At 47.8% G+C, this 18,583-nt stretch overlaps 1 protein-coding gene across 1 annotated transcript in view; it reads left to right on the plus strand.

Moving 5' to 3' along the window:
- Positions 1–18,583, plus strand: part of itgb5 (integrin, beta 5) — a 115,296-nt gene that overhangs the window by 24,058 nt on the left and 72,655 nt on the right. Inside the window, exon 9 of the mRNA XM_084309993.1 lies at positions 12,487–12,621. Coding sequence (XP_084166119.1) covers positions 12,487–12,621 — 135 coding nt within the window. The remainder of the gene's footprint in view (positions 1–12,486; positions 12,622–18,583) is intronic.

The raw sequence follows: 18,583 nt of genomic DNA on the forward strand, positions 1-18,583 counted from the left end.
CACATCCCTTGGAGGGGGGGGGGGGGCTCTCTGGCCCCGGATGATGTCTTCACGCACCCTGCACATCCCTGGGAGAGGGGGGGGGGGGGGGGGGGGGCTCTCTGGCCCGGGACGATGTCTCCACGCACCCTGCACATCCCTGGGAGAGGGGGGGGGGGGGGGGGGGAGGCTCTCTGGCCCCGGATGATGTCTTCACTCACCCTGCACATCCCTGGGAGAGGGGGGGGGGGGGCTCTCTGGCCCGGGACGATGTCTCCACGCACCCTGCACATCCCTGGGAGAGGGGGGGGGGGGGGGGGGGGAGGCTCTCTGGCCCCGGATGATGTCTTCACTCACCCTGCACATCCCTTGGAGGGGGGGGGGGCTCTCTGGCCCAGGATGATGTCTTCACGCACCCTGCACATCCCTTGGAGGGGGGGGGGGGCTCTCTGGCCCCGGATGATGTCTTCACGCACCCTGCACATCCCTGGGAGAGGGGGGGGGCTCTCTGGCCCCGGATGATGTCTTCACGCACCCTGCACATCCCTGGGAGAGGGGGGGGGGGGGGGGGGGGGAGGCTCTCTGGCCCAGGACGATGTCTTCACGCACCCTGCACATCCCTGGGAGAGGGGGCTCACAGAGCCTCGAGCCTCTTTCACACAGCCGGTTCAAGGTGGGAATGTTGTGCCGCTATTCTGCCTCGCTGTTTGAACGCGGAGGGGGGGTGTTGTTGTTCCGGCATTAAGCCAGCGGTAGAGGTAGTCACATTGCCGGGATGGCATACCCCCGTCGTGTGTCTAAATGGGACTGCCGGCATGCCGGGACGGGGTTATAGGCATGAATAGGCTCTGGGTGGCAACAGTGGCTCGGGAGGTAGAGCGGTCGTCTGGTAATCAGAAGGTTCCCGGGTTGCGTGTCGGAAGTGTCCTAGACCTAGAGCAAGACACTCTTTTAAAAAAAAAAAATTTTTATTTATTTTTTAGCGTTTATCGCTTTATTCTACTGGGCAGTCCAGTAGAGAGAGAGAGGAGGAATGGGAGACAGAGTGGGGGGAAGACATTCTGCAAATAACGACGGGTTCGGGAATCGAACCCGGTTCGGCCGTGCCGCGGCTGAGCGTGTTATGTGGTTCACCACTGGGGCGCCCAGAGCAAGACACTCTTAACTGCTCCCAATGAGCAGGTTGGCACCTTGCATGGTTGCCTCCACCGTCTGTGTGCGAGTGACTGGGTGAATGTGAGGCATAAGTTGTAAAGAGCTTTGGATAAAAGCTCTGTATACATGCAATCCATTTACCATTAGAATATAGTTGTGGTAGAGGGCGGCCGGGTAGCGCAGCGGACTATGCATCTGTCTACCACCGCATAGACAGTGGGATCGAATCCAGCTGCGGTACCTCCGGCTTGGTCGACCATCCATTACTGACACAATTGGCAGTCCTGGCGTTGTAAACAGTGACTCCTACAGTTCGGTCGGGGCGCCTGCACAGCGAGGGAAGGATCTGGGGGAGGTAGTGTGACCTTCCACACGTTACACTCCCCCAGTGAGAGTCCGCGCTGCCAGGTGAAAAGAAGCGGTGGGCTGGGTACACATGTGTCGGAGGAAGCACGTGGTAGCCTCCACTCTCCCAGACCAACGGTAGGGGGTAGAGTGCGCAACGACCAGGAAGGGGATTGGCAATTGGCATAACGACTAACATTGGGATGGGAGAAAAATGGAAAAAGGAGGGGGAAAAAGATGATTAAAAAAAAAAATATATATATAGTTGTGGTTATGATATTACCTACACGATACATTAAGAAATTGAGAGCTGCCCCATGTCTATATCCCCGCACCATCAACCTGTGGGATTATTGCTCCGTCCAGATATCAGTTGTTGCATGAAAGGTGGTGATAGAACAAAGGCTGACAATGTGATATTATTATTATAATAATAGCTACATATTTTATTTTTGATTAAAAGAATATGCAACGTGAGAAGCCAAATGCAATCTTTACTTGAACAGTGACTGACTGGTAACTCTACACCAACACAGAGCAGTGACTGACCGGTAACTAGTCTACACCAACACTGACTGGTAACTCGACACCAACACAGAACAGTGACTGTCCGGTAACTCGACACCAACACAGATCAGTGACAGTCTTGGTAAAAAAAAGATGGAGCCTACAGACCTATCCAAGGGAAGGGGCAACACGTGCGGCTGTCAACTGGATTGCAGATCTTTGGAGATATTCCACTAATTCAATTAACTCCCTGCTTGTCATTTTCTAGCCAGGAAGTTCAAATTGCGACTGCTGCCCCAGTAGCCTGCCTTTCTCCCCACTGCATCTATATTGTTACGACTTGTATAATGGATTTTTAACTAATGTGTTTGTGGTTTTAAGAGGAGGTGTTGTCTTAAGTAGAATTCTTACTGCTGCTGTGCCACACTGTCTGCTGTCTATTAACTACAGTAGGTTAGTGTGACTTGACTTCCACACTGCAAGCAAGTCTATTAACTACAGTAGGTTAGTCTGACTTGACTTCCACACTGCAAGCATTAAGTCTATTAACTACAGTAGGTTAGTCTGACTTGACTTCCACACTGCAAGCAAGTCTATTAACTACAGTAGGTTAGTGTGACTTGACTTCCACACTGCAAGCAAGTCTATTAACTACAGTAGGTTAGTGTGACTTGACTTCCACACTGCAAGCAAGTCTATTAACTACAGTAGGTTAGTCTGACTTGACTTCCACACTGCAAGCATTAAGTCTATTAACTACAGTAGGTTAGTGTGACTCGACTTCCACACTGTCTGCTGTCTATTAACTACAGTAGGTTAGTGTGACTTGACTTCCACACTGCAAGCAAGTCTATTAACTACAGTAGGTTAGTGTGACTTGACTTCCACACTGCAAGCAAGTCTATTAACTACAGTCGGTTAGTGTGACTTGACTTCCACACTGCAACCAAGTCTATTAACTACAGTAGGTTATATTTCGTATTGGCATCGCGTCCCGCTCTTAAGCCATACCGAGATATACCTCATCTCATGTACCTAGTGTACTCCATCAACGAATAAACTAAAATACACCCATCACCTGCCAGGCCCCGCCCCTAGTGGCGTACTATAAAGTACTAGGCGTGGTCACCACTCACTCTTCCCCTATTTTCGTTTCCATCATAGCGGATGCAAGACGCCCTATGTAACTAGTTGTTATGAAAAGTTTAGAGAAATTGTGTAATATTGAATGCTTACCGGAGGTTTGCTTACCCCTGGAATCTTCGGGGCATGTTCCAACGACACGTCGGGCCTATTCTGATGTTTCCTCATCTTGTGGCAGCAGATCGAGGGGCAGCGTGCGAGGTTTGGCTATCGAGCCGGCTCGCACACAGGTAGGCCCTGTGTCATCAGGCATTGATGCTAGTGTTAGTAATGCTGTGAAGTGTGTGTCGGCGCCAGGGGCGGGATGGCTTGGTGAACGTTCCCCTGAAGTGGATGGGTTCCAGGCGATCCTGGAGCGTGCTGCTAACACTAATGCTAATGCTAACGCTAATGCTAAAATGGGTCACTGTTCTAATGTTCCCCGCCGTGGGATGTTGCCACTTTTCCCTCCTCTTAACCGGTTCATTAATGAAGGTCAGTCGGTAGCTAATGTGGGGGGTTTTGCTGATTCCTATTTACCCTTTTTACGGGTAAATGGGTTGACAACAGGGTGCAGGGCGGGTGTACCGTGGCTAAGTAGCCAGGTAGCTTTGATCCTGTGCCCCGGCGGGGTTGAACGGTGTCCCACCCGGAAGCCGATGCTTGAGAGTCGGCTCGGCGGGTGGCAGTATGGACTGATGAGAGCTATACTGCTGCAGGATGGTATTTAGCGGCGGCCAGTGTTGTGGCTCAGCTGACTATTTTCCTGTCCACATTAGCGTCGGGTAGTGGGGCTACGGGACCAGCCGACGCTGAAAACATTTTGCATGTTTGTGGTGTTATAGAGACTTGACTCAGTCGCAAGCTATAACTGCGGGGAGGATTAGGATGCTATCAACGTTTGTTAATAGGCATGTCTGGTTGGAGAAATCTCCTCTTGGGGAAGAAGAAAGGTTTTCTCTCCTCACGGCTCCTTTTTCCACAGAGGGACTTTTTGGTCGTTCTGCGGAGGCGCAGGCGGTTGTTGATCTGGGTCCCACACCGCCTCATGCTACGCAGCCAGAGGTTGGAGCACGGCCTCGTCAGCGACTGTGGCGAGGCCCTCGACAGGCGGCCATGTTTCCCCCGCCAGTGGTACCCTGGGCGGAGAGTCAACAGGGGTCCACAAGGCCGACAGCCTTGGCGGCCGAGGGATCGGCCATTTTGGGTGTACTCGGCTTGGGAAATACAAGCCGTCGTCATTCTGCCGCGAACAGCCCGCTCCCCTTTCACTCCTCTCTCCGTTACCCACGGAAGCGGGGCTCTGATCGTTTTCCTTTGGCTGCGGGCCGCGAACCTTCTTTGAAGCGCATGCGGCCCCACTTTTCGCTTCTCATGGGGACAGGGGCTGACACCCAGTTGATGGCTGAGCCTGGGTCTGTCCGTGAGAATGTTGTGCTGTCGCGTGGCTCCTGCACCACACGTTGTGTGATGGGTGAGCCTGGTGTTACGGCTGCCACTATTTACAGTGGTCAGCAGGGGGACTCGAGGCCTCTTCGGTTGAATGCTCAGCATGGGTTACCCCGGCCTCACCTTCGCCATCACGCTGATGCCTCCCACTCCCGTGAGAGCGGCAGTGGTCTGCAAAGAAGAGGCGAGCGTGATTTGGGTGATAGCAATATCACTGCAGGGCTACGGCGGTCCATGCTGCCCGGTCTACCCTGCACATCAATGTGTTGGAATTGAGGGCGGTCCTCCTGGTCCTCAAACGGTTCGTCCACCTGGTGGTAGGCGAGCACGTTCTGGTCAAAACGGACAGTATGCCGGCAGCGGCGTATATCAACAGGCAGGGTGGGACTCGATCCATCCACCTGCACCGGCCGGTGGTCGACCTCTGGCTATGGGCATCTCGCAGGCTGCGCAGTCTGAGGGCGCTCCACATCCCTGGTATGGAGAATGTGGGCGCGGATATGATGTCTCGGGGCGGTCCTCGTGTCGGCGAGTGGGAACTGCGCCACGATATAGTCAGGCAGATCTGGGATCACTTCGGGGAGGCTTCAGTGGATCTGTTTGCGAGCCGATTCTCTCACAAGTGCCCCTTGTGGTTCTCGGTCAGTCGGGCAGATCATCCCCCCTTGGGGGTGGATGCCTTCTCGATGTTTCCATGGCCGCCCGGCCTTCTGTACGCCTTTCCTCCTATACAGCTGTTGGGTCAGCTGTTGGAGCGGATACGGAGGGAGCGCAGGACGGTGATCCTGGTCGCGCCGGACCGGGGCACGGCAGTGTGGTTCCCGGTCCTGATCCAGCTACTGGTAGCTCCGCCATGGCTTATTCCTTGGTCGGCGACAACCCTCTCTCAAGCACACGGGTCGCTGTTTCAGTACCCGGTGTTGTGCCAACGTCTGATGGTGTGGCTGGTGAGAGGGTAAATCTGGAGAGGATGGACCCTTCTGTGGTTGATACCATCCGGAATGCGCATGCTCCCTCCACTGTCGCGTTTTACGCGGGCAGATGGTGTATGTTTCAAGAGTGGTGTAAGGCGGGGGGCAGGGACCCGGTGTCCTGCCCCCTGGATGCTGTCCTTGTTTACCTCCAGTCTCTCCTTGATGGACTGTCTGCTTCGACGGTGAGGGTATATGCAGCAGCTATATCCTCTTATCATGAGGAATTTGAGGGTGATGTTTTGTTCAGCCACCCTCTTGTGAAGCGTTTCCTGCTTGGCGCCCGACCCGTTAAGCCGGTAAAACACTCTTTGACTCCGAGTTGGGATCTTCAATTGGTCCTCGTCGGTTGTCCTTGGCCCCGTTTGAGCCTCTTGAGCAAGCGCCGTTGGAACAGCTGTTGTTCAAGACCGCGTTCTTGCTGGCCGTCACCTCCGCTAAATGCGTGGGTGAGCTTTGTGCTCTCTCGGTACAACCAGAGTGCCTGTCTTTTCGTTCCGATTGCGGTGCCACTCTGCGGCCTAATCCTGCCTTCGTGCCTAAAAATATCCGGAGTTGCTTCCGCTCCAGGGATATTGTGGTTCAGGCGTTTCATCCACCTACTCGCGCTAGTGAGTTGGAGGCGGGCCTTCACCTGTCATGTCCGGTCCGGGCTTTGGGGATTTACCTCAGCCGTACTCAGGGCCTCAGGGCTACCGATCAGCTCTTTGTCTGTTACGGTGGTTCTCGTGCTGGTAAGGCACTATCGAAACGGCGCCTGTCCCATTGGTTGTGCGAGGGCATTGCCCTTTGCTACATGTTGGCCGGGCTGGCTCCCCCTGGGGGCGTCAGGGCGCACTCCACTCGTGGGGTGGCAGCCTCTGCCGCTCTGCTGGGTGGGGCCTCGGTGGAGGACATCTGTGCTGCAGCTTCATGGTCCTCCCCGGGTCCCTTCGTAAGGTTTTACCTCATGGACATGACCGGGGGTTCTGTCTCCCAGGCGGTTCTGAGGTCTGTGGCCTCTCCTGCTTCCCGTCCTTTGGTGGGGTAGCAGGTGTGTGTGGGTATGGGCCACAGTGTGTTGTGTCACACGTGGTTCCGCCTGTGCTGTGTGTTCAAGGGGTTCTAGTTCCCTCTTGTTTGCACTCTGGTGGAGTTGACTGTGCCCCCTCTTCATTAGGAAGGATGGGGTGACGGGACTCCCCTCCCCCTTGATGTGGGCTTACGGGTCCTCAGGGGGTGCATCTGTCGGGCCTCGCGTCCGCTCTACCCCATATCTCGGTATGGCTTAAGAGCGGGACGCGATGCCAATACGAAATATAACGACAGGTTATGTATATAACCTAGTCATATGAGTACTGGCTAAGCGTCCCGCTCTTAGCGTGCCCTGAGTTCCCTTGGGGAAACTTTTCTTTGGAAACGATTTTTTCCGAGGAAGAGTGAGTGGTGACCACGCCTAGTACTTTATAGTACGTCATTAGGGGCGGGGCTTGGCAGGTGATGGGTGTATTTTTGTTTATTCGTTGATGGAGTACACTAGGTACAAGAGCTGAGGTATATCTCGGTATGGCTTAAGAGCGGGACGCTTAGCCAGTACTCATATAACTAGGTTAGTGTGAATTGACACACTGTATCCAAACCTGCTACATTGTATCAACTTGTAAGTAGGACAGAACAGTGCATTGTCATTTGTGCCCGTTGCTTTGTTGTGAATGGCCCAGTTTTAGAACGTTTAACAATCGGACGTCTTGGAATTCTTTGCCAGCTGAACTGGCAAGACACACAGCTCTGGTTCCGGAATGCTGGCACGCTGTCTGAAATCACACAGAGGGGCGGCATTTTGCCGGTTTGTGAAAAAGCAAATAAGCAAAGAGGTCTTTATGGCAATATATATTTTTTTTATCCACTTTTTCTCCTTTTTCTATTTTTCTCCCATCCCAATTCCACTGTGCCAATTCTCCCCTCCCATGTCTTGAACGTAACTCGCATATTTCCCCCACTGGCCGGTTGTAGGGAGGATAGAAGCCTTGCATCACGTGCCCCCTCCGATACACGAGGAGGCAGCCTGTCACGTCTTTTCACCTGCCAGCGTGGACTCTCATTGGCGAGGTGTAACGTGTGGGAGGCTCACACTACCCCCGCCATTTCCTGTCTCTGCTGTGCAGGCGACCCCAACCGACCTGTAGGAGTCGCTGTCCACAACGTCCAGATTACCACCCATCGACTTCCACCCGCTAACTCTGCCAATTGAGTTAGTATGACGGCTGGCCCAAGCCAGAGGCAACGCCGACAGCCGGAGTGACGAACGCAATGTCCGCTGCGCCACCCAGCTGCCTCTTTATGGCAATATTGAAGTCTTTATTTGTCATGCAGATTTAACACATGCATGCGAGAGGGACGACCCACAGGAACACACACACATGCACTGAAATGTCTCTGCAGTTTTCCCATCCCGTCATCCTTCCCCCCAAGGGCAGCTGGGAGCAGACGTGGGCTGCGGCGTGGGGTGTGTCCTGGGATGTATTTCCATTGGGTTTTATCTTATTGGGAGGGGAAACCCTTGCGAGGACGGGGGAACATGCAAACTCCACACAGAAAGGCCCGGGAGATACCCCATTTGGGTACCTGGCAAGGCGGCAACCTGGTCCCCAAGCGGGAATCGAACCCAGGATCTTCTAGCTGTGAGGCGACAGTGGCTTGCCACTACACCACTGTGCCGCCATACAATATATATTGCCGGATCTCTGTTTGTGAGGGGCCACATCGTACTGAGACAGTGGCAGACCCTGGCTGCTGTGAGGGGCCACATCCTACTCAGACAGTGGCAGACCCTGGCTGCTGTGAGGGGCCACATCGTACTGAGACAGTGGCAGACCCTGGCTGCTGTGAGGGGCCACATCCTACTCAGACAGTGGCAGACCCTGGCTGCTGTGAGGGGCCACATCTTACTGAGACAGTGGCAGACCCTGGCTGCTGTGAGGGGCCACATCGTACTGAGACAGTGGCAGACCCTGGCTGCTGTGAGGGGCCACATCGTACTGAGACAGTGGCAGACCCTGGATGCTGTGAGGGGCCAATGAAAGCAATAGAGTTCCAGAATTTCAAGATGGAATTCTGAGAGAACATTAAAAAAAAAAACTAAAAGTATTCCTGAAAGAGTTAAGGATGTGAGAGTCCCTCTTCCCTCACGCGCTGGAGTCTTTGGCCCAACGGCAGTGTGTCACTGTGATGTGGTTTACGGGCCCTCTCCCTCCCCTCCTTCCCTCCCCAGCCCCCTGTTCCTCCACATGCAGGAAATAGATTCCAGCAGGGTCAGGGTAGGGATCTGGTTGTTCTGGTCACGGGGCCTAGTGGTTTCTTTTTGTATCAATATCTTAGCAAAAATGTTATCCTTGGAAGCATTTGTTACATGTAAATAAAATTCAGCTTTCCTCAGTCACACACATGAATGGACTTATGCTGGAAGATTTGGGGGATATACTTTCCAGAATCTTTCCCCCCCCTCTTGCTCCCCATTATTTCTCTCTCCTCATTCTCTCTCCTCATTCTCTATCCCTCATTCACTCCTCATTCTCTCGCTCTCCTCATTCTCTCCCTCATTCACTCCTCATTCTCTCTCCTCATTCTCTCTCTCCTCATTCTCTCTCTCTCATTCTCTCTCTCTCCTCGTTCTCTCTCCTCATTCTCTCTCTCTCCTCATTCTCTCATTCTCACTCCGCACTCTTCATTCACTCTTTCTCCTCACTCTCTCCTCATCCTCATCATTCCCTCTCATTCTCTCATCATTCTCTCTCCATTCTCTCATCATTCTCTCTCCTTATTCTCATCATTCTCTCTCATCCTCTCATCATCCTCTCATCATTCCCCCTCTTCCCATTCTCATCATTCTCTCCTCATTCTCCCTCTCCCCATTCTCTCATCATTCTCTCTCCGTATTCTCATCATTCTCTCTCTCATTCTCTCCTCATTATCTCATACCCCCCCTCTCCCCATTCTCTCTCTCTCTCTCTCTCTCTCTCTCTCTCTCTCTCTCTCTCTCTCTCTCTCTCTCTCTCTCTCTCTCTCTCTCTCTCTCTCTCTCTCTCTCTCTCTCTCTCTCTCTCTCTCTCTCTCTCTCTCTCTCTCTCTCTCTCTCCTCTCTCTCTCTCTCTCTCTCTCTCTCTCTCTCTCTCTCTCTCTCTCTCTCTCTCTCTCTCTCTCTCTCTCTCTCTCTCTCTCTCTCTCTCTCTCTCTCTCTCTCTCTCTCTCTCTCTCTCTCTCTCTCTCTCTCTATGTATGTATGTATGTTGACAGATCTATGTATGTTGACTTTAATATTTCAAAGGAAACATTCTACTTTTTATTCCACTACGCTTTTCTGAAGCCTGCGTATACAAGTTACTTTGAAGAAAAGGGTTTTACATACAGAACATGATACATTGGTGAGAATTGATCCACTCCGTAATCAGAACCGGCTTAAGTGGATCATTCACCACTTTAACATAACATGTACAAGTCAGTGCATCAAGGACTGCACTCTCTTGACCACTGAAACAAATGGTACCTATTGAATGCAACCTTTACCTTTTCATGCTCCATTCTATTATCAAATATGTTTCTACTTTTAACTTGCATGGAGGACTTTTACCAGAGTGCTATTCTATCAGGGTATTGCACTTTTACTTAAAGGTAGAATCTGTAATGCCGTCAAAACAGTGACTTTTTGGTGTGTGGAATGGTTTTGAGTGGGTATACAGGAGGGGTTTCCCCATCCCTGAGCAATACATACACCTCCCCTGTACCCACTGAAATCCAACGTGTACTTTAAAATGTGCACTTCAAACCAAAACAAAGAAATACGGTACAGATTCTCCCTTTTTTTAAAGGAATTGTGTACTTCTACCACTGACTTAAGATATAATCTTCTCTAGCTTCTCAGAGTCTTGAATCAAAGTTGATTCTGGACCCTAAATGAAAGTTAGGTGTCTTTGGATCATAATCGCTGCCTGTGAGACATCCATCATCCTTCCGGTATTGTTCTTTTACGTCTCCGTACTGTTATTAAGCACTTTGTCTCAGTGGCTTTGGTTTGGCCAGAAACAACCGGGACGTTGACATTCGTATGTAATTTACTGTTCTTCTTTTTCTGAGGAGCGAGGAAGGAAAGAACTTTCTGTTTCTTTCTCTTTTCGTCTTCATTTCGTCAACTTTTCCCCTCAGTGTTTTCTCACTGTGCAGCTGTGCGGGTTTTGCGTGTTAATGTTTTATTTCTTCACTCTGGTTTGGAAGAACAAAAGCAATCACACAGACGTTGTTGACTCTGTTTAACTTTGTTTAAGACTTGAAATGCAAGACGAGAGCAAAGCGTCGTGACATGGTCGGTTGTTAACGTCCCGACTGTTGTTGTCTGACTTCACACGTTTGGATTGTTTGTTGAACGCTCACGCTCTTTGCGAGCGCTGCACAGTAGTGTTGCATATCGGTTTCTTTGTGTAGCTTCTTTTCATGAACTTTATTTACATTGTGTGTGGATACACATTTAGGCCTCACAGATTTCACGTACACATTCACACGTTCTGCGTCCATGCCCAGCTCTTGTGGTTTTGGATAAGAAAAGGCAGAATGGATAAATCGACCTTATCGGAGCAGTTTAATCTCCTCATCCTCCACGTTTCTCCCTTTCCTACTCTGCCCGCTAACAGATTGACACATCCAGACGGTTACTGGTGGTTTCATTTATAAAATGCTGAGAGGAAGTATTTTAATACGCCTCCAGTTTCAGACCACTGGAAACCGACTCTTTAACACGGAGAGGTTTGGTTTCTGGATTGGTCAGACTTGTTTACAACAAACGCTAGAAACCGCCTGTACCAACTCTTGGCACGGGAGATCATTGTTTTTTCCATGGCAGACTTATTGTTTACAGCAGCGATGGCCGAAGTAGGGTTCCGCCAAATTCTGCCCTCGGTGACGTCACTTGAAGTGAAAGGATTTGGTCTATTTTAGTACATTTTCTTTATATATATCTGGCTGTGATTTTGAAACAACGGTATAACTTTGACATAGTCATTTACTTGTTACATTTGTAAAATGATGATTTCATTACAACATTTTGGTTGAATTCTTCATTATTATGTGGGCTGGGCACCCCGGTTGTGAGCAAGTATTAAGACATTTTCAGCCAAGGATCTACACTCATTAAAATAACCTGTAGTACTCCTGTCATGAGGACCCAAAGAAATGAAAGGCCAGCAGTCTGCACCTTCTGTGTGTGAACCGCCTAGTTATAATGTAAATTCGTACCAAAGTTGTGATTTCTGCAGTACTAAAATAAGAGCGGTTGCACCATGGAGATACGTTACAACATAACTCTTAGTTACACATGCCCTAGGTTAGGTGTAAATCATAACGGTGAAACATAATTATACTTATTAAATGGTAAAAAGGCATTTTATTTCTGCCACACGGTATGATTCATGAATTGCATGCTATTTTGCAACACTATAATCTACGAGATTTACAGTAATTGAGTGATTTTGAGTGATCTGGCTTACTTGTGCTACAATGCCAAGTGGCTCATGCCAGCAAGCTAATGTGCACGTACCTTAGCCGCAATAGTGCTCCTGTCCGTCTTCGTCAGGGACGCGACAGCGTTAGCGATCTGTTCTGCATGTTTTTCCATTGGGTTTATCTTTTTGGGAGGGGAAACCCTTGCGAGCATGGGGGGAGAACATGCAAACTCTGAAAGGCCCGGGAGATACGCTACCTGGCAACCTGGTCCCCAAGCGGGAATCAAACCCAGGACCTTCTAGCTGTGAGGCGACAGTGTTAACCACTACACCACCATGCTGCAACCCAATTTATTTACCCGACTTATCTTGCATTACCATAATGTAAACAATGGACGGATCTCATTTGAACAAAGTGATTAGACCTATATCACACTTACCTTTTTTATAATAATAATAATCTCTGCTGTTCTCTCCTTCTTACTCTCTAGAACATCCGTTCCAAAGTGGAGCTGACGGTGTGGGACCACCCAGAAGATATCAGTCTGTCCTTCACTGCCACCTGTCAGGATGGACAGCCGCTGCCAGGCCTCAGGAAGTGTGCTGATCTGAAGATAGGAGACACTGTGAGTCCATCAAGCCTCCTAACCTAACCTTCACTCCTCTTAACCCTAACCCTCAAGCCTCCTAACCTTCAAGCCTCTTAACCCTAACCCTCAAGCCTCCTAACCTTCAACCCTCTTAACCCTAACCCTCAAGCCTCCTAACCTTCAATTCTCCTAACCCTAACCCTCAAGCCTCCTAACTAGGGATGCATTCTTTTGCTCCCGATCATGTGATTTTGAGTATCTGCCGATACCGATCTTTCCCGATCCGATCTTTCACATTAGTAACTATTAACTAATTTGACGAATTTTTGTCAGAAACTGGCGAAGCGAGACAAGCCCCTCTGTTGCCTCAATAGCCCCTCGAGCGCGGTGGCTGACATTACATTATCCCTGAGCCCCTGAGAATGTGCTTCATACGAGAAATATTCAATCTGTTTGCACATTAGTACATTTAGTCCTTGGGCCAAGTGCCCAGATATGACATGTCGGTACCGGTGAGGCGGCAAAGTTTAGTTGTGATTTTTTAATTCCTATACATCCCTAGATTAGGTTTTGATATGATAGACCTTGCTGACTGGCAGCTTTTTAGTGGTTATCACCTCAAACCCCCCTTTTTGGTATATGGCTCTGGCGAAATTGTGTAAAGGCATACATTAATTCACTAAAATTACAAAAATCGACTTGGTAGTCTAAAATTTGTCATGTAGTATCTTGACACATAGGGGTAAGTAGCAGAATAGTATTTTGGGGCATGCTACCATTGTATTGTTAAATATGACCTTTATCATCCACAGAAACACAAAGAAATATACTGTCCGCTTAACAAATAACAACAAAGATGGTTATTTTCCAGCACATTACGGTGAATATCACTGCCTCACTTGTATATAGAAAACTTCCCATATCCCTAAGCTTCAATTTAAGCCCAAGATGACCTTTCTATCTTGAAAATGACTCTTTCTGTAGCCAAAATTCTGCACTATACCTCAAATCTGTGAAAATTGTATATTCAAAAAACTAAAAAGTGCCTTCCCTGGAAATCATCTTCTTTCATTATATCATCTCCTTTGGGTGTGTTGAACTATTAGCCAGCCACAGATACTTGTAATAAACCCTTAAGTACTAAATAATTGCAATGTACCGGTATATTGTCTAATTAAGGAACCTTTTTGACAAATTATATTGTTCTTCTCAATACCTTATTCAATTGGTTTTAGATAGATAGATAGATAGATAGATAGATAGATAGATAGATAGATAGATAGATAGATATATATATATATATATAGATACCTTCATTGATCCCACAGGGATACACATACAGGACATAGAAGTAGTATAGTAATTTCAGACGAATAGCAGCACAAGACAACTTTAATATGATACAAAAATAATGTAAAATAATCTGCTGCAGAGCAAGGAGCCAACACAGTCAACAAAATAAAATAAAGTATACAGATGTATACACTCTATACAATCATCCTGTGTAAAGTAGACAGTAAAAAGGCAATCCTAGTTATGACATCAGCACAAACCAAAACACAGGTGACATACACAGTATCAGCTATAACAGAAATATGTTACAATGTCACATAACATCACTGAGTCACAGAGGTTCAATTACCTAGCCCCTTGTTATCATTACTTTAAAGGAAAGGAAACAGTTGTGCATATTTTACTTTTTTCTTTCTTTTTTTGAGTGGTGCATCATCAGTATCTGAGTCTGTCAGCTGTGCAGGGGTCTCCTCCTCACTGCATTGGTTGGCACAGGTTTGTAATTTACACAGGTTTGTGCATTTCAGCCCATTCTTGAGACATGTGCACTCAGGTAGTTTGCATGACCTCACACACTTGCAGGATAGCAACTGCAAGACAGCATCTGGTGCTGGGGAACCACGCATCCACTGCATTTCCAGCTGCCCTTCATCATTTGTGGTCCACAGGGCTTGGTACATATGGCTGGGTTTGAAGAGACCGTCTCCAGATAGCAGCCTGATAGTTGGCACGAATTGAATGCATAAACAGGCAATCCTGACATGGTGGAAGCTGGCTGGACTCTACCTCTCCACGCCTGGTGCAGAAAAGTTGGTAGCGAAGAAGATTGACTTCTGTAGTGTGTGTAGAGGGTACATACATGCGGCAAGTGATTTCCTCCAGCTTCTTGGAGAGCTCATCAGAGAGAGTCCAAGCACGGCGCAGCTCAAGGAAGGCTTCTTGGTATGCCCTGTCTGACTTCAATTGTTTGAAGGTGCCCATTTTCCCACGTCCTGCAAATGCACTTATAGTGTCACAACCGGTGAACGCATGCATGCCAATCAAGGCATCAGCAACACTTTCACAGAGTGATGTCCAGAAATCTTGTCCTGTTCTGTGTGCCACATTTTTGGTACACACGGCATGGAATGTCCTTGCTGAAACCAAGGGACAGCACCAGAACATCTGTGTCATCAGCTATGATGATCGCTGCCTTGTAGCCAGACTCTGCTGCATGGAGAGCATGCAATAGCATGCGGGTGTCGGCTTCCTCCTGCGTAGATCTCAGTTGTGTTACCTCCTCCCACTGGTCCTTGGTGATTCCACTGGTCCTTGGTGATTTTGAAGCAGACTTCTTCACAAGTGACATACAGTGTCTTATCTTGCAGTTTATCTCTGTGCTTGGGCCGTTTCCATTCCTCCACCAAGAACTTGATGAGACTGGCTTTGTTTGCAGCACTGCAGAGCAGTTTCCTCCACTGCTGAATATTGTGGCCAGAAACAATGTTTTTGAACTGGATCCCCATTTCTGCACCTCTGTTTGCCCTTTCTGAATTTTTGATTGACATGTCCTTGTAAACATCAAAGACAACATCAATCCGTTCACTATTGCCACCTTCATGCAAGACCTTGGCTAGGGTTGATTCTGCCAGCTGTGCAAATGTCTTGTCATCTCCTTTCATTTTTTGGACAAGGCTCATTCCATCGATGATGGTTGTTGATGGTTTGGGGATTACTTCTGCTGGGGCAACACTCTTCTCCAACTCTCTGGCAAGAGTTGCCTTGTTTGTCTTGCGAAGAGATCCATCCCCATTAGCTAGGGCCCAGGGCACGGGTCCCAGTGGATGTGCCAACACATCTCTCATGTGTAGCTCTCGGCTCTGGGCCACCAGAACCATGTGGCCAAACAGATTCCTATCAGCCTTCAGAATTACTTCCTTGCCTTGCCCTTTGCTGCGTGTTTTTTTACCGACCTCTGAAAATGTTTTCAGCTTATTCTTTGTGATCTTGTCATAAAACTTTGTAGTTGGTGGAGTTGTCTCGAGACGTTCATGTTTGAAGGCTTGATAGGCTTGCTCTCCTATCTTATGAGCATCAAGTAGGTCATTGCCCACATCTGGTGGGGCAACAGTTGCTGTTGACAAGCTGACAAACTCACATTGGTCTGGACTGAATGGATTCAGCCAGCAGTTCTCCAGGATATCAACAATGTTTTGGTGGCTTGATTCTGCCACATGTGACTGCAAAGACCAAGTCACTACCAAAGGAGGTGACAAGTCGTTTTACTCTTTCAGACGGGCTGTTGCAGTCTCCACTCAGTAGTGTTTGCAAGAACTGAGTGATGGATTCAGGAATTAAGAATTCACCTTGTTCTACATCAGGTGGCCACACTTGTTTGGTGTCTTGTTTTTTAATAGCATTTCTCATCAGCAAAGCTGCCTTTGTTACAGCATCATCAGGGTTCACTGATCTGATATGTTGCAGTTCTATTTTCAAGGACAATACTGTTTTGACAAGCTCAGTCATTGATAGGCTGTCTGGGTATAGAAGAAGCTTTCCATTTTCATCAGGAAAGATATGGATGGATCCGCCAAGCTCGTCTTCCATCCTACGGCGGATATGTTTCTTAGTTGAGTCCTTGATCTGGCTGACACCAAGAGACTTCATGGATGATTCTAGTCTTGATGAGAAGTTTGTCATGGGTATTACTTCTGGATTGGGAAAGAGTTCATTCCTAATGTATGAAAACACTTCGTCATAGGCTTTTTTTTCTGCTACCTCATACTGTTTTTCTGCATCTCCACTTTCTTTCCTTGACTTAGAGCAGGTAGCAGGCTTCCCAGATGTAATATGAGATGTGTATGCACGGTAGCAAGACCTATGATATTGGCCCTCAGCAGCAACAAGCTCTCTACTAGTGATAGCAAGCATTCTCTGGTCCAGTTTGATGACTGCTGCTTTTCTGATCATGTCATCTGCGCGCAACTCTGAACATTGTATGAGAGGTTCCCTCGTGTTTTGGCCCTTCATATACTTGCTTGATTTTTCGCAGAAGATACACTTCACTTCATACACTATTGATTTGCTTGGTGCATCTCTAGATGGTCTTCTAGAAGTTTCTTCTGCTGCTACAGAGGCAGATGCTGTTTTTGAGGCAGATGCTGTTTTTAGAGTGATAGTGTCTAGTGACTTTTTCAATGTGAAGATGCTACGGCATCGGCGATGATACAGTACTTTTGGAATTTCTCCTTCACACAAGTCTTTGGCTATGTCCAAAATTGGGATATGATGTCTGATTTCTGCTGCCCTCAGCAAGGACTTCCATGAGTCCATGTTTTGGGGTGACACCAGGTTTGAGTCAGAAATCCCGTCAGAGCAGTGGATGATGCATACCTTGCTGCTGCCTACGACTGAAGTTGGATTCATTTTTTCACGAGGACGTGACACTCTGAAATAGACAAATTAATATTTAGTTTTTACATTAATTAGCTTGAAATCTGACGCTAATGCACTTCTAAAGTAGCACTAAACAAACAAAAGTCTCTAAACAAACAAATATATATATATATTTGTTTAAACACAAGAATAAAAAGTTAGATTTGTCTTACCAGTCAGCTGTGTCACATTCAGCTTTGATTCCTGTAAGAACTGCTCTATGATGGCGTGACTCTCTGAAATAGATAAATCAATATTTTGTTTTTACATTAGCTTGTAGATCGGCTATTCAGGGATAATGTTCAAATTCACTTTTAGGACCCCTGCATGATGCCTTACGTTATTGCCCTTATGCAATGAAACATACAGTTAGTAACAAAATATGTCTCTAAACAATCAAATATGCTTCTTAAATTCTCATGCACATGTGTATACATATATATTGTATATGTGTTTTCATAACCCTTAACATGTAGTAACATTTAAAGTTGGATTTATCTTACCAGTCAGCTGTGACAGCTGTGTCCCATTCAGCTTTGATTCCTGAAAGTACTGCTCCACCACCAAATAATAGGCCACACCCACTTCATCAACTAATTTAATTGGACACAGGTTTGTTTAATTTATAAAAAGGAATGTCCAAAAAGAGTGTTATAGAAATGTTAATGTGCTATTGGCTGTCTGTGTTCTTTTTGGAACTGATGAAAATCCGCCTATAGAGGAAAATAACAAACAGTCAAAAAATATAAAAAGCTGCTCCTATGGAAAGTCTATCATATTTTAATTAACTTATATTGACCCTATGAACACTTTAAAATAGGTAAGGTTTTGCCGCCTTTTCGGTACCGATATCTCGTCCGGCCCAAGGACTAATTCACAGTGTTCGACTTACATAATGATTTGCTCCATTTTGGTCTGAAACGCTGACGATAATCCTCACAAAGCGAATGTTGACGTTATCCAGGCGAACGTTTCGGCATTGCAATCAATACAGCTGTTTGGCAGAGCACCAGCCGCCTCCCCCATTCCTTTGCTCGCTCTCATTGTTGTTTGTGGCTGTTTCTCAGGTGGCGTATTAGATTGGTCGTGTTGAACGCAGCTCTGTTCTTTCCTCCATGTGGAACGTCCACCTTGCAAACATTGCAACTGGCTATTGGACTGGCTTCGGTTTCAATTTTAAAATGCTTCCAAAACTTCTGACATTTTGTCTAGCTGCTCCGAGTCATCAGGTGGACATAACCTGCCGGTGTTGCGGGAGCGACGCGTTGTGAGCTTGTAGGTCTGCTATTTT

Source organism: Notolepis coatsorum (assembly GCF_963971535.1).
Source record: "Notolepis coatsorum genome assembly, chromosome: 3".
Taxonomy (NCBI): Eukaryota; Metazoa; Chordata; class Actinopteri; order Aulopiformes; family Paralepididae; genus Notolepis; species Notolepis coatsorum.